The sequence below is a fragment of the Priapulus caudatus genome, unplaced genomic scaffold (assembly GCF_000485595.1).
Source record: "Priapulus caudatus unplaced genomic scaffold, Priapulus_caudatus-5.0.1 Scaffold8, whole genome shotgun sequence".
Taxonomy (NCBI): domain Eukaryota; kingdom Metazoa; phylum Priapulida; class Priapulimorpha; order Priapulimorphida; family Priapulidae; genus Priapulus; species Priapulus caudatus.
In genome coordinates this window covers 584,625-605,137 of record NW_014577069.1, presented here as the reverse complement: position 1 = coordinate 605,137, position 20,513 = coordinate 584,625, and the positions used below count along the sequence as shown (strand labels likewise).

The 20,513-nt window shown below is 47.6% G+C and overlaps 1 protein-coding gene across 1 annotated transcript in view; it reads left to right on the top strand.

Annotated features, from left to right (window-relative positions):
• The window catches only part of LOC106806194 (cell adhesion molecule 3-like), a 30,304-nt gene extending 9,791 nt beyond the window's left edge, over positions 1-20,513 (top strand). The window contains exon 2 of the mRNA XM_014808060.1: positions 20,365-20,513. Coding sequence (XP_014663546.1) covers positions 20,365-20,513 — 149 coding nt within the window. The remainder of the gene's footprint in view (positions 1-20,364) is intronic.

Sequence of the window (20,513 nt, the reverse complement as noted above, 5' to 3'; positions counted from 1 at the left end):
AGAGAGAGAAAAGGATAGCGCGTGAGAAGAAGGGAGAGAAATAAAGGAGGAGAAGAGCAGAGAAAGAGAGAGAGAAAAGAAAGCAGAGGAGAGAAGAGAGCAGGAGACGAGAGAGAGAGACAAGAGAGAGAGAGAGAGAAAGAGGGTGAAACGAGGGGGCGGGCTGACGTAAAGAAAGAGAAGGAGAGGCAAGCCATACATGACGTCAATATTTTATGTTTGTGTTTAGCCAATGCACCGTGGGACTTGGCCGCAACCGTTGCCCTTAGTCCGAACACGGTAATTGAGCCTAAAGAGATTAGATTTATATAACGTGTAGCAGAAAAACCGCCATGCCAACGATTCTCATATTACAGCCGAACCGTAGACTATATCGCCCTCCATGAGATTATACACGCAAGCTTGTCAATGGCATGCGACCCTATTTTGGTGCTTCATGCTGTCAATTTCATATTCGAGCCAAGAAGTAATTTCATAGCCATTACCGGGCGGAGAAGTGTGTAGAAAACGAGGTGCGAAAATGCTGAATCGTCGTTTTGAGCCTCGAGGCCGTTAGAAACGTAGTATTCGACTGATTTCGTGCGCACATGTTCCCTGTGGCCCCACCTGATGTTCTTGTTCTTCCAGGATATAATATCTTCGACCGAGCGAGGGGGCGAGCCTCACATATTTGGAGAGCACTATATCATTACTTACAGCCAGGTTTGAAATAACATGCCCCGATGAGCAACTGCGGGATTCTCTCTTAAGTCAACCTGTCGCGCAAGTGCACTTTCAGGGCATTTCCGTTCGGCACCTTTTTGCATATAGTATTGACCATTATGGAGTTTTATAGAAAAATGGATCGCATCCGAGACAGCGAGACAAGCGCGCGGAAGGCACACACACTCACACACACACACACACACACACACACACACACAGACACAGCACACAACACACATGCACACACGAAACACACGCGCGCGCGCATTAGACTATAATATATTCACGGCTGCACGCGCGCTCGCGCACTACACAAGACACCGACGCAGCTGCGTCCGAACAAAACGCCACGCAGACACGTATTCACATCATGACTGCTGCGACATCAAACGGCAATGCTATCTAATACTAAATTTCTTATTGCCAGACCGTTCTTCCATCTTGGTGGTTTTTACACCTCCAAAGACTCGCGTGGGAAAAAAGCGGTCCAAAATACCATCAAACTTTCAAAATCGAGAAAATCTCCGCAGGACCCATAACGTGACCGATAAGCCAATTTGCTTGAAGGAGGCAAGCCAAACAGAGGATGCCCAAGTTTCCTGTCCATGTACTCTCGGCGCGGCTCTCTTTCTCGTCTCTGCGTCTCTCTCTCTCTCTTCATAGTCTCTCTTGTTTGCTGCACGGCGGGCCGTTGGGACACACACGATTAAGCAACCGCAGTCCGCAGACGACTCTGAAATGTGCGACCGCGCGGACCGCACACGCGACACATAGCATTACGAGCCCACACCTACCACATTGTCGAGGCGAGGCGCGTCTCGCGCCCCGCGTTATACCATCACTGCGCATGAAAAACTGGTTGCAATTGGGAGGTCAAGGAGCTGGGCGGATGCTGCGAGCGGACTGGCCTGTGCTTGGCCGCGTCCGAAGAGAGAACGGGTGTCGCACCGCGATAATTCGAATTTAGGGGCAGTCCGCGGGACTGTATACTGCTTTATTTTGATCGACGACTAAGGAATTAGTAGGGAGATTGAGGAGGAAAGGGCAGAGGAGGGGCAGTACCCTGAGTGCGCATAATATCGTTTGTCCAGCGCAAGGAAAAGAATTCCGCCGAATGCTTTCTAGGCTTTCTTGTGCGGCTTCGTGGGCAGGGCCAGGCCTTGATTACGATTTAGCTCAAAGAAATTCGAGGCTGTCGCAACTTGGTTTTATCAACTCGACGCGAGAACTACGATCGCGCAAAGGAACTGTAAGATTTCTCTCCCCCCCCCCCCCCCCCCCCTTTTATGTTGTTTTTATGAACGTACAAAATTTATGAATATCAATCATCGCCACAAATTATTCCATCAACATCGTCGTCCGTCGTCGTTCGTCGTCGCGCCGCCGCCGGACACCCCCCCCCACCACCACCACCACCACCACCACGAACACCACACAACTGCACCACCACCACCACCACCACCACGAACACCCACAACTGCCACCAGCACACCACCACCACCACGAACACCACCACCCACGAACGTGTGTGTGTGTGTGTGTGTGTGTCGTGTGTGTGTGTGTGTGTGTGTGTGTGTGTGTGTGTGTGTGTGTGTGTGTGTGTGTGTGTGTGAGCGCACGAGTGAAAATACGCGTGTGCGTGAGCGTGCGCGTGGGTGCGCGAGAGTGCGTGCGTGAATGTGTGTGTAAGTGCATTGTATGCGGGCGTGTACGAACCACTGAACTGTAACAATATGTTATAGATTTGTTATAGTTCTGTGGTACGAACAGGTGCGTTAATGCACGCGTTAGTGCGTACGTACCAGAGCGCGTGCGTGCATGCATACGTTCGTCCGTCCGTCCGTCCGTCCGTCGTCGTGCGTGCGTGCGTGCGTGCGTGCGCGCGTGCGCGCGTGCGTGAGGGCGTGCGTGTGTGAGTGCGTGCGTGCGCGTAATCCTGTGTGGTCGCCAGTGCTGATGAGCGCGTTTATAACTTTTTTTACTAAACGTGATTAGTTTCAATTTGGTATTTGTGAAACTAGACCCACGGAAAAGTCAGCTGAGCTAATTCTGCTATGTTCTTCCACATTTATCTTTGGGATAATCGTCAAAAGCAATTATTGGAGAAAAAAAATTCACGAAGCATGTGTTCTCTAATTACAGTACTTCATTTTTCTCGCGATTACCCGTGGATGATAAAACCTCGTATCTAGCTACGTGCCACAACGGTAAGTTGTCGACATGTAATTGCAAAATGCCAAATAATGAACAGGCAATTGCTAGCCTGATAAGTATTAACGTCAAAGCAACGTTCAGTGCGGGCGCAAGCACTGTATATGGGAGACCATTTGCGATCGACTGCGCTTTTATCGTCGAAACATGCGCAGGAAAACGAATGAGCGCATTTGACGCATTATTCTATGCGACAGTATTGGTGTACAACGTCAAACCAGTGAAATTCCTTATCGGAACTGTACCGTGGTTCATATATTGTCGCTATTCCTTCGGGTATTTGTGTAATTTCGCAATAAACCTCTGAAACTTTATTACTATGGCCGCGAGACGAAAACATGCGCGAGGGAATATAATAGCGACATCATGCATGCATCTTTCACATCTCGCTCGATTGTTCTTGCATTGTGTTTTAGTAATTGAAGTGCCGACGTCACAACGCGTTCTCTATCGTGGTCAGCTTTTCCGAGTTTGTATACCGTTTTCACTTTGCGAACATGTGCGACTGACAGGAACTAGGCGACGCGCTCGAGAGACGGGCGAAACTGACGTGCGTGCCGCGCGCGGGGGGGAAATGTCAGAAATGTCATCATATGCGTATTATGTTCGGACATCATCATCTACGAGCCGGCAGCTCTCGCACCCAAGACACGCCGGCTGCACGGGGGGAATTCCCAGCTACATTTTACTGCTGTAGCAGGTCCTATGCAGATAGATGTGTAGAGCTTTAGCGCTTTGTGCTCATTGGAAGCTGGCGGATAAATATGACAAATATGCGGACATGCGCGCGGGGCTTCGTCCCCGGGAGGTCCCCCTCCTCGCACCGCGCAGGCAGCGCCGCGGGATAAGTGCTGCGAGCCACGTCCTGAGTTACTGCGCAGCCACGGATGCAGTAAACACTCGTGGTTCTCTGACCGGTAAATCGTGATTCTCTCACCGGTTAAATGCAAGTATCGTCAGATGAGCAGTCGCACTCCGGGTTGCTAGCGTCGGCATTGCTTCCTTCCACACATGCACGCCCACACGCGCGCGCGCACGCACACGCGCTCACTCGCTTTCAGGTGCGCACGCGTGTACATCTATTATACCATGCATGCGTGAACACATTCTACAATGGCGGCGCGCCGACAGACAAATGCGATGAAGTGTTCGCTGTGACCTGCTGTTACAGTAATGGTGAACTCACGATGACCTTTCACCGTACATTTGAATTCAACGGCAGTTTGTCGTTTTCCGCTAGGGGCACGTTCCTGTCATCAGCCTTATAAATAGCTATCAAAGGAACCAACCCCGTCATCGCGTTGACACGCCACCATTAATAGCGATAGCCGGAATAGTCAAGATTATAAAGAAACTAGAAAGGCTACCGCTAATGTAGCTTGGTAATAGTCTCAGACTCAGATAAATCCCCTACTAGCACTACATGTGCATGCACATGTGTGTACACACACAGTGATTCCCTGCGGTCAGAAATGTTTGATCCATAACTTATAACATCCATCCTTTGGCCTAGCCCAGCAGGACTTTGCCACATACAATGCGTACGTTCACGCATAGATATATGTGTGTATGACCGACTAAATTATACGGACGAGAATTACTCATTTGAATTATTCAATGTGACGATGCGCCTTAGCCTTATAAGTCCTTATGCGTGCGTGCGCGTCCCTGCACACGAATATGCGTGCGTGTGTGCGCGTGCGTGCGTGCGTGTGTGCGCGTGCGTGCGTGCGCGCGAGCGTGTATGCATGTGTGTGAGTGTTTGTGTGTGTGCGCGTGCGTGCGTGTGAATGCGTGTGTTGACGATGATGATGATAATGGCGATGATTGATATTATAATTTGTACGTTATAAAAAACAACATAATGAGAGAAATCTTACAGTTCCTTTCGCGATCGTAATTTCGCGCGATGAATAAAACCAAGTTGCGACACTCGAATTTCTTTGAGCTAATGTAATCAAGCTGGCCTGCCACGAAGCCCGCACAAGAAAGCCTAGAAAGCATCGGCGGATTCTTTTCCTCGCGCTGGGCAATCATATTAGTGCGCATAGGGTACTGCCCCTCCCTCCCTCTTTCCTCCTCATCCTCCCTCTATTCCTTAGTCGTCGCATCATAAACGTATACATCCCGGACTCCTAAATTCGATTCGCGTGCGACACCCGTTCTCTCTCGGACGCGGACAAGCAAGGCCAGTCGCTCGCCATCCCGCCCAGCTCTTACCTAATTGCAACAGTTTCTCTGCGCGTGTGTGTATAGCGCGGGGCGCGAGACGCGCCTCGCCTCGACAATGTGGTGGTGGTGGCGCTCGTGATGCTATGTGTGCGTGTGCGGTCCTGCGCGTGCACAGTTAGAGTCGTCTGCGCACGCGTGCTGTAATCGTGTGGTGCCAACGGCCCGCCGTGAGCAAACAAGAGAGACTATGAGAGAGAGAGAGAGAGAGAGAGAGAGAGAGAGAGCCGCGCCGAGAGTACATGGCGGGAAATTGGGGCATCCTCTGTTTGGCTTCCTATTCAAGCAAATTGGCTTATCGTCAACGTTATGGGTCCTGGGGGAGATTTTCTCGATGAAAGTTTGATGGGCTATTTGGACGTTTTTTTCCCACGCGAGTCTTTGGAGGTGGAAAAACCAAAGAATGGAAGAATGGTCTGGCAATAGAAATGTTAGTTTAGATAGATTGCCTTTGTATGTGCACATCATATGTGAATACGTGTCTGCGTGCGTTTGTTCGCACGAGTGCTGTGTCTGTGTGTGCGAGCGCGCGTGCGCGTGCATATATATATATATGCGCGCGCGCGTGTGTTTGTGTGTGTATAGATAGATAGATAGATAGATAGATAGATAGATAGATAGATAGATAGATAGATAGATAGATAGATAGATAGATAAATAAATAAATAGATAGATAGATAGATAGATAGATAGATAGATAAATAAATAAATAGATAGATAGATAGATAGATAGATAGATAGATAGATAGATAGATAGATAGATAGATAGATAGATAGATAGATAGATTGATTGATTAATTGATTGATAGTCTATATAGATAATGAAAATGGACATACCTGGTGTGGTTTCTGCACATTCAGTAATGACAACCGCCAGCAGAAAACCGACAGAAACCGCAAGGGTCAAACGAATACACATATTGAATGTTCACCGCCAATATTGGTGTCGCACGATTCCGTCTATCCACGTTCCTATTATCCGTGCTTCGAGAATTTCAGCTTCTTCTTCTGCATCATCTAGCAAAAAGTGCTCGATAACAGTACGCATTGTTACTAACAATTTTAACGTACTCGGTTATTTCAATTTTAATTTAATTTTATTACAATTTTTAAATCTCGAAATTTCAATATCGAATCTATCTGTAAATCGTGGCGATAAAGATATGGGACGTGTATCGAATTGTGTCGCTTACCTGCGTGCTCATATATCATTCGCAGTCAGCACCGATCGTAACCAAATTCGAATACAGTCAGCGGTGATTCGAACCTTAGCAGCATGGTTTCCGCCATCCCAAAACACCACGACGCCACAACACGAATCCCCCATGAAAATTATCGCCTTAAATTTCGCGTCATTTTGTAACACGAACGCACAAAAGTTGATACAGTCCTTCCGTCGGTCGTCGACCGTCCGTAGATGCAACTTTGACTTATACTCGATGCGCAATAACCACCCTTATTAAACTTGGCGTGCAGGGATCTCGGTGACACGTTAACCACCGCCCAGCTGCAGCGAAACCAGGTTGATTCTTCTCGCCGACGTCGCCACGAAATTGTCCATATTCATTTCCCAGCGGGTCGTCGAGCGAGAAAAACAAGATTCAGAAAGCGATAAGGACAACCCGATAAGGCTTGCCTTTCAGCATCGTTCGGATTCCTCGCGCCAGGCGTCGGCCCGAACATGCGCTCACCACGTCATCTGCTTAGAGCTCACAAAGTGGCCGTGTATCCGTCATCCTTCCGCAGCATCCGTGTGTGCGAGAACGAGAGAGCGCGCGCGCTGCGGCGTGCTGCTGCGTGCACAGGCTAGCGACCGAGTGTGCGGCGCTGCCTCCCGCCTGCTCGCTCGACACACCCGATACGACCGAGAAGCCAGAGCGCGCCCACGATAACACGTGCGGCCGTCGCCTCAAACACCTACGAACGTCCCGATCGTAATTGACTTTCAAAGGCCTCCGAGCATCGATGCTTTTGCGCTTAACCTCCGGCGCTGGGTTTATTTGACGATGCGGGGGCGGTGGTGGTGATGGGATGTCGGCCAGTGGCTTCGGGCGTGAGCTCGGCGTGCGCTGATGCGCTCGGGACCTAAATCCGACAGACTCGAGCAAGTACATGCACGCGACTAATCCTCGATTGGCAGGCAGCTTTTAGAAGAGTCGGATATCGCCAGCAGCGACCAGCTTCTGGCGAATGACTTAGTCTGGGCGGTTAACGCGAGTTCTCGTGTGTGCGTGCGTGGAAGTTTCGCGGAAACTTTTGCTGGCGTCCATGCTTAATTTTGAAGCGCGTTCGATTCTAATAGGCTTTAGCCTCGGGTCGAACCCGCTTAGCGGTGATCATAACGGACTCGCTGGCTCGGCGACAAATCTGTATTGAGTTTGATTTTCTTGACGAATTCATCACATATCTCTATATTACAGGACACGCGTTGCATGTCCGCCCCGACATATTACACGTCGCGGTTAAACTATAGCGTAGACGTCGACATTCGTTTGTGTTTTGACTTTTTGTTATCGTAGAATTCGATTATTTGATGATACAATTTCCCATCGTGTTGTTTTGGGGCTAGCGCTCCCTACACGCGACGAAATGTCATCGAAATCAGCCGCACGGCTGTGATTTTTACTGATGAACATGCTTAGTGCGAGATTAGGTCATTCTGGAAATGCTGGTATCTTCGTGTGGCCGCGAGCAAATGGCGCCTAGGCGATCATCAATGTAGACATGTTTCGCGTCGATCATTTAAAAACAATTACGAGCGAGAAGCGAAAAGCGCGTATACAGCGATGACATTCGCGCATGCAGAGCAGGGCCCAGTGGCGGATCTAAGGAGTGCGGGGGTAGAATTTTCAGGGCAAGGGTATTTTAGCCTAACAACCTCCCCCTCGGACGCTTCGTGCCCTTGAGGTCGCATGATTCGACCCCCCTTTTACAATTCACTTCTGGATCCGCCACTGGGGCCGGGTTATTGTTAGTCGCCATAAGTCTCTTGAGGCTTGCTCGTCATGCGTAGCATGGTCCCACAAAGGAAGCCGGGCTTTCTCACGGCCGCTGCGCCTCGTGCACGCAAACTAGCTGCTTCGCATGGTGACAGTCTCGCGTTGGCGCGTGCGCCAGGGGCGTGACGTGCTTCCCATGTAGACAAGCTACACTCGGAAACCGTATCGCATCAAATCACTAATAACGCAATCAGCTAGCACTTAAAGGGTGCCGTAATTTACATTTTATCGACGCGCGGCTCGGTAACAGCGCTTCTCTGTGGCTATAGGTGAATGGGGAGGGAGGTCTGGCGTCACCCGCATTGATGGGTGTTCGTCACACAGTATACTATTGCCCGCGCATCAATGTTACATGCGCGACTCTCCACTGCATGCCGGTTAGAGTATTTCGAGAAATGAGACAAGAATAATATCAATACTAAATAAAGTCAAACGGTGCGTTTATGAACTTCCAACTGCTGCTGTACAGTCTCACTGCACCGCCGGCCGCTCGCTGCACTGGTACATCTATAACAGTAACTACTATAATGGTATTACTATTAGTTACTTACAATAGTATGCTGTTTGGAATAAGTTACTTTAATACGTGTGTCAGCGAGCGGCGGCGGTAAAGTGAGAGTGAGAAACATTGAGTATAGAATTATTAAAAGTAACACATACGCAGATATAAACAAATATCTCGCTTGACTTTATAAGATACAAATATTATTCTTATTCTATATTCTCTGCAATGCACAAAGTGACCATACGAGTTTTTAGGATATGGCGATGGGTGGATCGAGTTCGGGTTGAGCAATGTTATTACTTCAGCCCGGCGTACAATTAAGAAAAAACTAAATTTAGAAAATAGAACAAAAATAGAACAAAAATAGAACTAAGTTTTGAATCGAACAAAAAACTGCACTCGCATTTTCTCGCTCGGCAGTTTTAACCGTCGTCTCTATACAACGGAAGCATCTATGACGTTTCATCCTACGTTAGATCGCTCCAGCGCACAATGATGGTGTTCACAAGATGTCTTCGCATCGTTAAGTCCGCGCATGGTATAGGTGCGGTGACGGAAGGCCGGGGCATCGTCTACAGTGCGTTTTATTTTGCACGCGCATCTTGAATGTCAGCATGCAGACGTAATCGAATGATAACAATATAAGCGAAACGTAATATAAGCGCCAGCAGTGAGACATTTCCGCGCCTCGGTTGTTAAGGGAAAATCGCCAAACATCGCAGCGAAGCTTTGTCGCACGAAGTAGCACGAATAACAATTGTGCGAAATCCATGTTTCGTATAGGAATCTGCATGTGACAACGTGAAACGTGCCCAATCACCCACCCACACAGGCCCTCTATTTGCCAAGCTGTAGGTCCCGGCTAACACAATTGGGGGGCAAAGAGAGCGCACATACGTTGCACTGGATCTAAATTAGTAGTTGCTGCCGGCCATAACGAACCCAACGCGCTAACAATAGTAATCATGGGCAGTTTCAATAGTTCCGCTAACCCAGAATTAACCTCGGCGTACTACGTCGCTCCGTGTATAATAGGTGCTAATTTATTCGTCCCATATCGCCATATGATCAATAATGGTCGGAGGATTTGCTATACATTTCTGAGGTAAAACACGGGTAATGAGGAAAATTCATAGCCAAATAAAGGCTTGGATGAGTGAGCATACGAATATCAGCGCGCTTGTGTTTCTGGTGTATCTACGCAAGTTGAGATCAGCACATTCGTAATATTACTTATTAATCTCGCTGTCCAATGCAGATATTATAATTATATGTCAATACATGCGAATCGATAGTAGGTGGTAGGGAGGTAAGCAGTTAGTTACAGTATTACTCAAATGTGATATTTACGAATTGAGGTTGACTAGCTCAAACGAGGGTATTTAATTGTCATTACTGGCATATCCACGGTGACGTTATGGATTTTTTTATGGACTTATTAAAATTTCTGGATTGGGAAACTGGTCTGAATAACGTCCACGTAATGTGTTCCGCCTGCGATGGTGAGCCATTGTCGAATGTTTGTGGTTAATGCAATTTCCTGACTTAGATTTTGTCTTCACACTTCGCCAATAATTTCTTTACATACAGGTGCAGTTCTATTCTTGTTTTTATGAATGAAACTTAAATTCGGGGGTAATATAGTGCTGCACTGAGGCGTTACTCTTAGCAAAGCACAGTTTGCGAAATCTTGGCGAACACTTGTACTATTGTCTATATGATGTGACCGGAAACCTGATACTTTTCAATATACATGTATCGATTGTTATTGATTAAGCGTGGTAGAGTGCCGCTGCTACAACAGTGGTTTCATGGTCGCACGTACGTAGTGCAATAATTAAGGCGCACAACATTCGTTTTACTAATTGCCACCAGTGTTTCAGTGCGTCCGAACCGCCAATAGACCGTCCAATTAAGTCTTTACCGACACGTATGAGATTAAATTGATCCAGTTATATCGCCGTCGCCGTTTTCCACTTACCTTCGACCAGGTTTCCCCTTAGAAATTACATCGTCCCTCCCTCAAACGTCTCACGGGCTCTCTCTCGCTAGTGCCATCATAGTAATCGCCTTCTCCACGTGCTGCAATTTTATCGTGTCTTGCAAGGTGATGCCGGTACGGGTTATTGTATAGATCGTGTCGATGTATATTACTTGGTCGGCGCTGGCTTAAAATAGCAATTATCGGCTATTTCGTTCTCTCGCGACGTCTGAGTAATAAGGCAGGAGGAGGGTACTTATGTATGGCTGCGGTGACATGCTACATGTATACGTGTGTGTGTCGTGTGTGTGTGTGTGTGGTGTGTGTTGTGTGTTGCGTGTGTGTGTGTGTTGTGTGTGTGTGAGTGCTGTTGTGTGTGGTGTGTTGTGTGTGTGTGTGTGTGTCGTGTTCGCGTGCGTGCGTGCTGCGTGTAGTATATGTGCGTCGGTGCGTGTGTGTTCGCGCGCTGCGTGCCCGTGTCTGTTTGTGGGGGGGGGCGTGGGCGTTGGCGGCCACGAGAATGTGTGTGACTGAGCGTGTGTGTGTGTGTGTGTGTGTGTGTGTGTGTGCGTGTGTGTGTGTTGTGTGTGTTGGTGTGGTGGTGTGTGTGTGTGTGTGTGGGTGGGTGGGTGGCGGTGTTTTCCTGTGTGTCTGCGCCGCATGTGCCGCGAATATCATGCACGGCATTCGAGCGCACACGCCCATAAGCACCACGCACGTGGTCACGCAACTCAGCAATGCAGCATTCGCTATATCTGCCGCGGTATGCAATCGCGTTCTAGCGGCTATACTCTTCACAGCGATAGCTAGCAAAATTCTAGTCACCGCGGGTAGCGCCCAAATTTCATATCGCGCACTGATGGCTGCGATTCAATTAAAGCGCTCTGCTCGGGCCACGGCGAAGCTTACGCCAACAGAGTTAGCCGCGTGTCGCCATCGCGAGGCCCTATATCAATTGCAAGACTCCCTCCCTCCATAGCAAGTCGGAGCCGTCGCGGAGCCGTGTACGTGCATTGCCTCCAGCCACGCCTCTAGCGCTCTTCCATCGGCGAGGCATAATTCAATTGCAAGACTCCCTCCCTGCAAGGCGTAGCGTAGGAGGCGCCTGCTGGCAGCCACGCACGCGCACGCCACGGCCACGCACGCACGCCATGCAGGCCACGCATGCAGGCACCGCGTACGCGTCACTTGCCGCGATGGGCCGTCGTTGTCGTATCAGGTACTACAGATATGTACCGAGGTAGTTTTATTTTTTATTTTTTGGTTGTTTAGTATTTATGTTTATATTTTATATGAGGTATGTGTATAGGGTTAGGGCCGGTAGGGTTAGCCGTTAGGGTTAAGGCGTTTAGGGCTAGGGTTAGGGTTAGGCGTTAGTGTACACTTTCTGTAAGTAACAAGTCTAGGCTACACTTGTGTGTATACAAATATGTACCTCGGGTGCAGTATCTGTAGTACCTGAACGACAACGACCTCTTGAGCGTTCCGCCGAAATTTCCTGACGTGCTGCGAAATACAGATATAGGATGCTGTATGCGCATGCGTGCCGGACCCGTCCAGTCACAGCTCGTTCTTAGTGTGGTACGATAGTTGGTGTACACTTGCGACGAACACCAAACTGTCAGATTGAAAGTTTGCTTTATAAAATGTGTAAATGCTTTATATTAGTTAGAGCTGACGACTTGATAGGTAGGGACCGACACGGTGAGTAATGACTGTGCCAGCGAGACAAAACGTGCCGCCGAACTCCACGCCGCGGCTCGCGTGTAATGTATTTGCTGTCGACGACAGAGCCTTTCTGTACGCCGCAGTTTTTGTTCGTTGCTTTGCACTCGTCGTTGGTGTTTGCGACGCGCGGCGTCTCATAAAACGAATCGTTTATCTTTGGCATCCGTGTTCGGTATCGCCGCTCTGGTAAAAGGCAACAATGAACGATTATGGCATTACGATGATTGCGTTTGAGCGGGCCCACTATGCCTTGCCGCCCGACGCATTTGTTATTATAAACGCATCTGTGTTTTAATACATAAGTTGAAATGTGTTCGTTTAAGAAACTTTGCTCTTATTCACTTCATATTTGCCGAGGTTAGCATTGCAAAGTCATGTGATGCCCACTAAAAACATTAATGCCTGTTGTTGGGGCACATATGCTGTCATTAGTTGCCTCCAACAACAGGCCATTAATATATAATATTGGCGAAGTGTTGTGCCGGGAAGACAGCCACGTCTGCTAACCTGCTAACGTAGCTATCCACTAACTGCCCCTAAGTTACTTGCCTCGCCGATTCTTAATACATAGGATCGCTGGACACGCCGCTCTGTTTCACCTCCTAGCTCCTCTTCTCTCGCTCGCTCGCTCTCTAGGCTGTCTGTTTCGCTTCTCTCCCCCTCTATTCTCTCTTTTATCAAGAGTCCATAATAGAAATTTTCTATTATGACTCTGAAGCTCTCTATCCATCTATCCCTCTCGTCTCTCGGCGCGCGCTCTCTTTTTATTCATCTATCTTTCCTCCCCTCTCTCCCCTTCGATCGTCGCTTGCGTATCTATCTATCTATCTATCTCATCTGTGTTTGGGAAGGTCTGTCGGTTGCGTATGTGTGCTTGTGTGTGTGTGTGTGTGGTGGGTGTGCCTCGTGTGTGTGTGATGAGTGTGTGCCCCCCATGTGTGTGTGTGCTGTGTGTGTGTGATGTGCTGTGTGTGGCTGTGTTGTGTGTAGTGCTGTGTGTGCTGTACTGTGTGTGTACGTACGTGCGTGGCCGTGCGTGCGTGCGTGCGCTATGCCGTGCCCGTGCAGTGCCTGCGTGCGTGCGTGCGTGTGTGCTGTTTTTGGTGTGTGTGTGTGTGGTGTGTGTGTGTGTGTGTGCTGGTGTATGGTGTGTGCTGCGGCATCTGCCAGCTTCTCTCTTCTCCGTCTCTCTTTTTCTCGCGGTGTGTTTGTATGCTCGATGTGTTTGTGTCTCTCTCTCTCTCTCCTCTCTCTCTCCTCTCTCTCTCTCTCTCTCTCTCTCTCTCTATCTCTCTCTCTCTCTTTCTCTCTCTCCCTCTCTCTTCTCTTTCTCGTCTCTTCCTCTCTCTCTCTTCTCTCTCTCTCTCTCTTTCTCTCTCTCTCTCTCTCTCTCTCTCTCTCTCTCTCTCTCTTCTCTCTCTGCCCACACATATGCATTTCTTTATTTTTTTGCCCCCAAATACGACGTATATGTTATTATGTACTTAACCATGCACGACAGAGATGGGCAAAATATCTAGCGTGCGTTAGGTCTGTGCGCGCAGATAAATGTTGTTCATGGTAAAGCTAAATAGATTCTTGCTATGTTACCTCTTACCTTTGTTAAAATGTCAGCGGCCGCTAGCCTGTGGACGGGGGCAAGGGGCAGCTGCCCCCTAGATTTTGACCGCAGCAAAAATTAAAAAAATAAGCCTTGGCTATATAACACGTAAATAATTATACGTGATTTTTTTGGTCACTTTCGGTGAAAGCCTTGTCATTAGCCCCACCCCGTACCACACTATGGCACGTCGGACAAGAGCATGCGCCCTCGCCTCATCATTACACAGTTGCAGTCATTGAAATTTTCGCCTCCCCCCCCCCAGAAATATGCTCAGCCTATAGCCCTGGAATGTTTGGTGCTAAATGAGCTATCAAATGTTAGCAAGAGATAAATAACAACGTAATAATAATAATCAATAACAATAATAATTAATAATTAGCCCTTGATGTTTCACCCGGATTAACTTGTCTGGTGTGCTTGCTGAGGAATAATGAGCAGAAATCACTATAATAGCGTCTGATATTGCATATTGAGATCGATTGACTGTGAAACTGTACAAATCAAGGTTTTCGTAAATAATTTTTGAATTTTAGTTTTAAGTCCGAGATTATTCAGTACATCTGGCTTGTTAACATCAGGTGGTGTACGGTTCCTAGCTCTTGATTGCTATTACCTGCCTCTATTACACTCGCCCTGCGACACACTACGTAAAGGCGGAAAGTTCAATTTAGCACCACGCTCGACCGTGTTCCAATTAATGTTTGTCTTCGTTCTGTGAACTGACAGCCTTATAAATTACAAAATTCATCTCGCTGCACCATGATTGGAGTCCAGAAAATTAAAAACAGCAATTTGTGTTAATGAAAGCCCAACGCTGCATAACAACATGGCTTCATACAATGCTGTGACTGAAAGCAATTAAATGATGGTTTCTGCAAAACAGTTGATTTACGCCTACAATAACGGACTAAAAAAGCCTATTACTGCAAGTATAGTATGGATACACTAGTTCCGCCTTATTAAATATTTATGCTTTTTGCACTCACTATACAGAGTGTTGGTGACTTGCACGAACATTACTGACCCCCTATGTGCGCGCAATAGCGTGCGTCTGTGCGCATACGTGCCGTGTGTGCGTGCGTGGTGCGTGCTCCCGTGACGGAGCACGCTGCGTGTGTTTTCGTTGAGTGCGTGCATGCGCATGTGTTCGTGATGCGTGCGTGATGTGTTCGTGAATGCTGTGCGTGCATGTGTTCGTAAATGCCGGGCGTGTGCTCGCTGCGATGCGTACGTGTGCGCTGTGTGAGCTGAATGGCAGCGCGCGCGCGCGCAGCCGTGTGTGTGTGTGTGTGTGTGTGTGTGTGTGTGTGTGTGTGTGTGTGTGTGTGTGTGTGTGTGTGTGTGTGTGTGTGTGTGTGTGTGTGTGTGTATGTGTGTGTGCGTCCTTCTGATTTAGCTCGTATCTTGCTGTACCCAGCCTCTCTGCCTGGCGCCTTGCTTCGCAAACATCCTTGTGCCGCGTACGCATCTATCAATACTGGATGAGTATCATAGAAACTTAAATCCGTCCACGCAAATATTTGTCGAAATTGTTTTGTGTTGTAAACGTCATTCCGTCAATCGCGTAAATCAAAAATATATACATAAGCTCAAATTATGATAATACGCACGCACGCTACTGTTTACACGATATATCGGTCTTGCATTTTAATGCGCGAGCGTGTCCGTGCATATACGCTTTTGGCGTTGGCATTATAAACTTGGCGAATCTGCAGATTTAATCAGGCATGAGAATAGGAAATTGAAAAGAAACCCCAGACCCCCACCACCTTCCTGCCTATACCGTCGCTCCTTAATTGTCGTCCTCGGCGGGGGAGGGGCAAAGTCTCTCGGAAGCTAGATCAGTATGAATCAAATTTTAGGAATTAAAAATCACAATATGTTAAAAACGACGTTATATTATGGGCGCTTCAATCTATTGTGCGGTCAATACTAAAAATAGAACCATAAATCCACATTGTGTAAAATTTACTTGTTTTTTTATATTTGTAAATACTTCCTATAATATATTGATACGGAGTCTATGCATAGAATATTGGGTAATCACGTGACAACACCAGTAAATATAGGTTTAGTAAACAACTGTTGACACCAGATCGAGTCTAATGCATATATATATATATATATATATATATATATATATATATATATATATATACGTGTGTGTGTGTGTGTGTGTGTGTGTGTGTGTGTGTGTGTGTGTGTGCGCGCGCGTGTGTGTGTGTGCGCGTGTGTGTACAGGGATTATGTAGAAATTGCACCTCGACCGCGCACTGCGTATACCAGTCTCACGTCCGGCCATCGCTCACTCTCTGCTCATGATCAGTCGTATACACCGTAATTTCGCAGCGGATTTGTATTATGCTCCAGAATGAAACCTAGATCCAGTAAGTCCACGGATCCGCGTAAGATTCCCATGCCTTATGTGCCCTTCCCCTTTCCACTGCGTGCGTTTCGGACCTGGCTGGGCTTCATTCGCCTTCAGTCTAGCCGTACGAAAACTAATAATTAATACGCATATGTATAGGCCTACGCATTCATGTAGCTCTACCCGTGTATCGCCTTTGCTCCCGCTACAGGTGGCGGACCATGTAACTTCACCCCACCGTTGCAGGGGCGAAAGGGCTACACGGGAAGATGCAGCCACCGTAGGCCGCACCCACCGTAGCATAGGCGTAGCGTAAAGCCTGCGCGTTGTTAGCTGCTGCGCGCATTAGCTGCGCATGTTAATTCACTCGTGACAGCGCAGAAAGCATCACACTACTCAGTCGCGTTGGTATTGGCATTGCTCGCTACCAGTACATTATAGCGCCGTCAATATGAGCGTTGGGTAAGTCACGGGCGAAATGCGGAGTGGCTGCTTATATGCAATCTCATTACTCCTGGCGTATACACGGTATACATCTTTCGGATGTATAGGATGACTCGGCTATACACAGCGCACATTTTTGCATCGGTCGCTGAATTTCTCCGCTCGTATACACCACGTGAGAGACAGATATTCGCTATGCTAATTGGCAACAACGATCCGAATATGTTAGCCCCAATGGGCCGTATTCGTCGAAGGGAATATATGTAGGACTACGCATTTATGACTTCTCACCGCGTGTGGGTCATGTTGGAAAACGCATTCCACCACGTGCTTAAATGACATTTTGTTGATGCTTGCGCCTGTATTTGACCCTAAACAACAAGGCGATAGCAATCTGGCGTGAGAACAATATTTGGTTGAAATGCTGGTACGTGTGCAACTTGTGTAAACGTATGCTGCGAACGCGTGCGGCAATGATTCCTGTACTAAGGTACTGTACATTATAATCAAGTGCTGCCCTCTAGTGTAGCATATTGCCTTTGAAAACTGTTCGTATCATTGCCCATGGATATATATATCCCCAGAAATATGCTCAGCCTATAGCCCTGAATGTTTTGTCTAAATGACTATCAATGTTAGCAAGAGATAATAACACGTAATAATAATAATAATAACAATAATAATAATAATTAGCCCTTGATGTTTCACCCGGATTACTTGTCTTGTGCTGCGAAGAATATGAGAGAAATCACTATAATAGCGTCTGATATTGCATATTGAAATCGATTGACTGTGAACTTACAAATCAAGGTTTTCGTAAATAATTTTGAATTTTAGTTTTAGCCGAGATTATTCAGTAATCTGTTTGTTAACACCAGGTGTGTAGGTTCCTAGCTCTTGATTGCTATTACCTGCTCTATACACTCGCCCTGGCGGACACACTACGTAAAGGGGAAATTCAATTAGCACCACGTACGACGTGTTCATTAATGTTTGTCTCGTTCTGTGAACTGACAGCTTATAAATTACAAAATTTCATCTTCGTGCACAGATTGAGTTCAGAAATTAAAAACAGCAATTTGTGTTAAATGAAAGCCCACGTCCGATAACAACATGGCTTCATACAATGTGACTGAAGCAATTAAATATGGTTTCTCAAACAGTTATTTACGCTACCAATAACGGACTAAAAAAGCTATTACTGAAGTATAGATGGATACACTAGTTTACCGCCTTATTAAATATTTATGCTTTTGCACTCACTATACAGAGTGTGGTGACTTGCACGAACATTACTGACCCCACTATGTGTGCGCATACGTGCGTGTGCGCATACGTGCGTGTGTTCGTGCGTGCGTGCGTGCGTGAGTGAGCACGTGCGTGTGTTCGTGAGTGCGTGCATGCATGTGTTCGTGAATGCGTGCGTGCATGTGTTCGTGAATGCGTGCGTGCATGTGTTCGTAAATGCGGGCGTGTGCTCGTGCATGCGTACGTGTGCGTGTTTGTGAGTGAATGCGCGCGCATGTGCGCGAATATATGCACGCATGCGCGCACGCCCATAAGCACACACGCACGTCACGAACTCAGCATGAGCATTCGCTATATCTGCCGGGTATGCATTGCGTTCTAGCGGCTATACTCTTCACAGCTATAGTAGCAAAATTCTATCACACGCGGGTAGCGCCAAATCATATCGCGCACTGATGGGCGCGGATTCAATTAAAGCGCTCTGCGGCACGGCGAAGTTAACGCCAACAGAGTTAGCCGCGTGTCGCATCGCGAGGCTGTATCAATTGCAAAACTCCCTCCCTCCATGCAAGTCGGTAGCGTCGCGGAGGCGTGTGTGCATTGCTCCAGCACGCCTCTAGCGTCTTCCATCGCGCGAGGCTATATCAATTGCAAGACTCCCTCCCTGCAAGGCGTACGCGTCAGGGAGGCGTGCTGGAGCCACGCACGCACGCACGCACGCACGCACGCATGCATGCAGGCACGCATGCAGGCACGCGAGCGGTCACTTGCGCAGATGGGGTCGTTGTCGTATCAGGTACTACAGATATGTACCCGAGGTAGTTTTAGGTTGTTTAGTATTATGTTTATATTTTTATATAATTAGGAGGTAGTTTTAGGTTGTTTAGTATTATGTTTATATTTTTATATGAGGTATGTTAAGGGTTAGGGTTAGGGTTAGGGTTAGGGTTAGGGCTAGGGTTAGGGTTAGGGTTAGTGTACACTTCTGTAGTACAAGTCTGGTACACTTTGTGTATACAAATATGTACCTCGGGTGCATATCTGTAGTACCTGATACGACAACGACCTCTTGAGCGTCACTTGCCGGTGTCGCGCGAAATTCCTGACGTGTGCGAAATACATGATATAGGATGCGTATGCGCATGCGTGCCGACCCGTCCAGTCACAGCTCGTCTTTGTGTTACGATAGGTTGTGTACACTTGGACGAACACAAACTGTCAATTGAAAGTTTGTATAAAATGTGTAATGTTTATATTAGTTAGAGTTTAGACTTGATAGGTAGGGACCGACACCGGTGAGTAATGATGTGCCAGCGAGACAGCGTGCCTCCGAACTCCCGGCGGTCGCGTTTAATTTATTTGCGTCGACGACAGAGCCTTTCTGTACGCCTGTTTTTGTTCGTTGTTTGATGTCGTTGGTTTGGACGCGGGCGTCCATAAACGAATCGTTTTATCTTTTCATCCGTGTTCGGTATCGCGGTAAAAGAGAACAATGAACGATTAGTGCATTACATGATTGGTTGAGCGGGCACTATTGCTTGCGCGACGCATTGTTATTATAACGCATTGTGTTTTACAAATTGAAATTGTTCGTTTAAGAAACTTTGTCTTATTCACTTCATATTTGCCGAGTAGATTGCAAAGTCATGTGATGCACTAAAAACATTAATGCCTGTTGTTGGGGGCACTATGCTGTCATAGTGCCCCCAACAACAAGCATTAATATATAAATATGGCGAGTGTTGTGCGGGAAGGCAGCCACGTCTGCTAACCTGCTAACCTAGCTAGCACTAACTGCTAGTTACTGCCTCGCGATTCTAATCAAGGATCGTGACACCCGCTCGGTTTCACCTCCTCTCTCTCTCTCTCGCTCTCTCGCTCTCTAGCTGTCTCTTTCGTTCTCTCTCTATCTCTCTTTATCAAGAGTCCATAATAGAAATTTTCTATTATGGACTCTAGCTCTCTATCCATCTATCCCTCTCTCTCTCGCGCGCGCTCTCTTTTTATCCATCTATCTTTCCCCCTCTCTCCCTCTATCTCGCTTGCGCTATCTATCTATCTATCTATCTGTGTTTGGGGAAGTCTGTGTGCGTATGTGTGTGTGTGTGTGTGTGTGTGTGTGTGTGTGTGTGTGTGTGTGTCTATCCATCTCTCTCTCTCTCTCTCTCTTTCTCCCCCCCCCTCTCTCTCTCTACCTATCTATCTGACTGTCTGTCTTCCCGTCTCCCCATACTCTCTCTCTACCTATCTATCTGACTGTCTGTCTTCCCGTCTCCCCATACTCTCTCTTTCCCCTCGCACTTTCTCCTTGTGTCTATGGCATGTGTTATCTATCGCACACAGGCTGTCCGCTTCTGTCACCGAGTGCTCTATCGGGTCTGGTCAACCTGCGGCAGCTTCAGGAGCTGGAACTGACGAATTGTCCCGGAGCGTCGCACGAACTATACGAGTACTTCTGCGAGCACATGTCACACTGCCTCATCCTAGAGTAA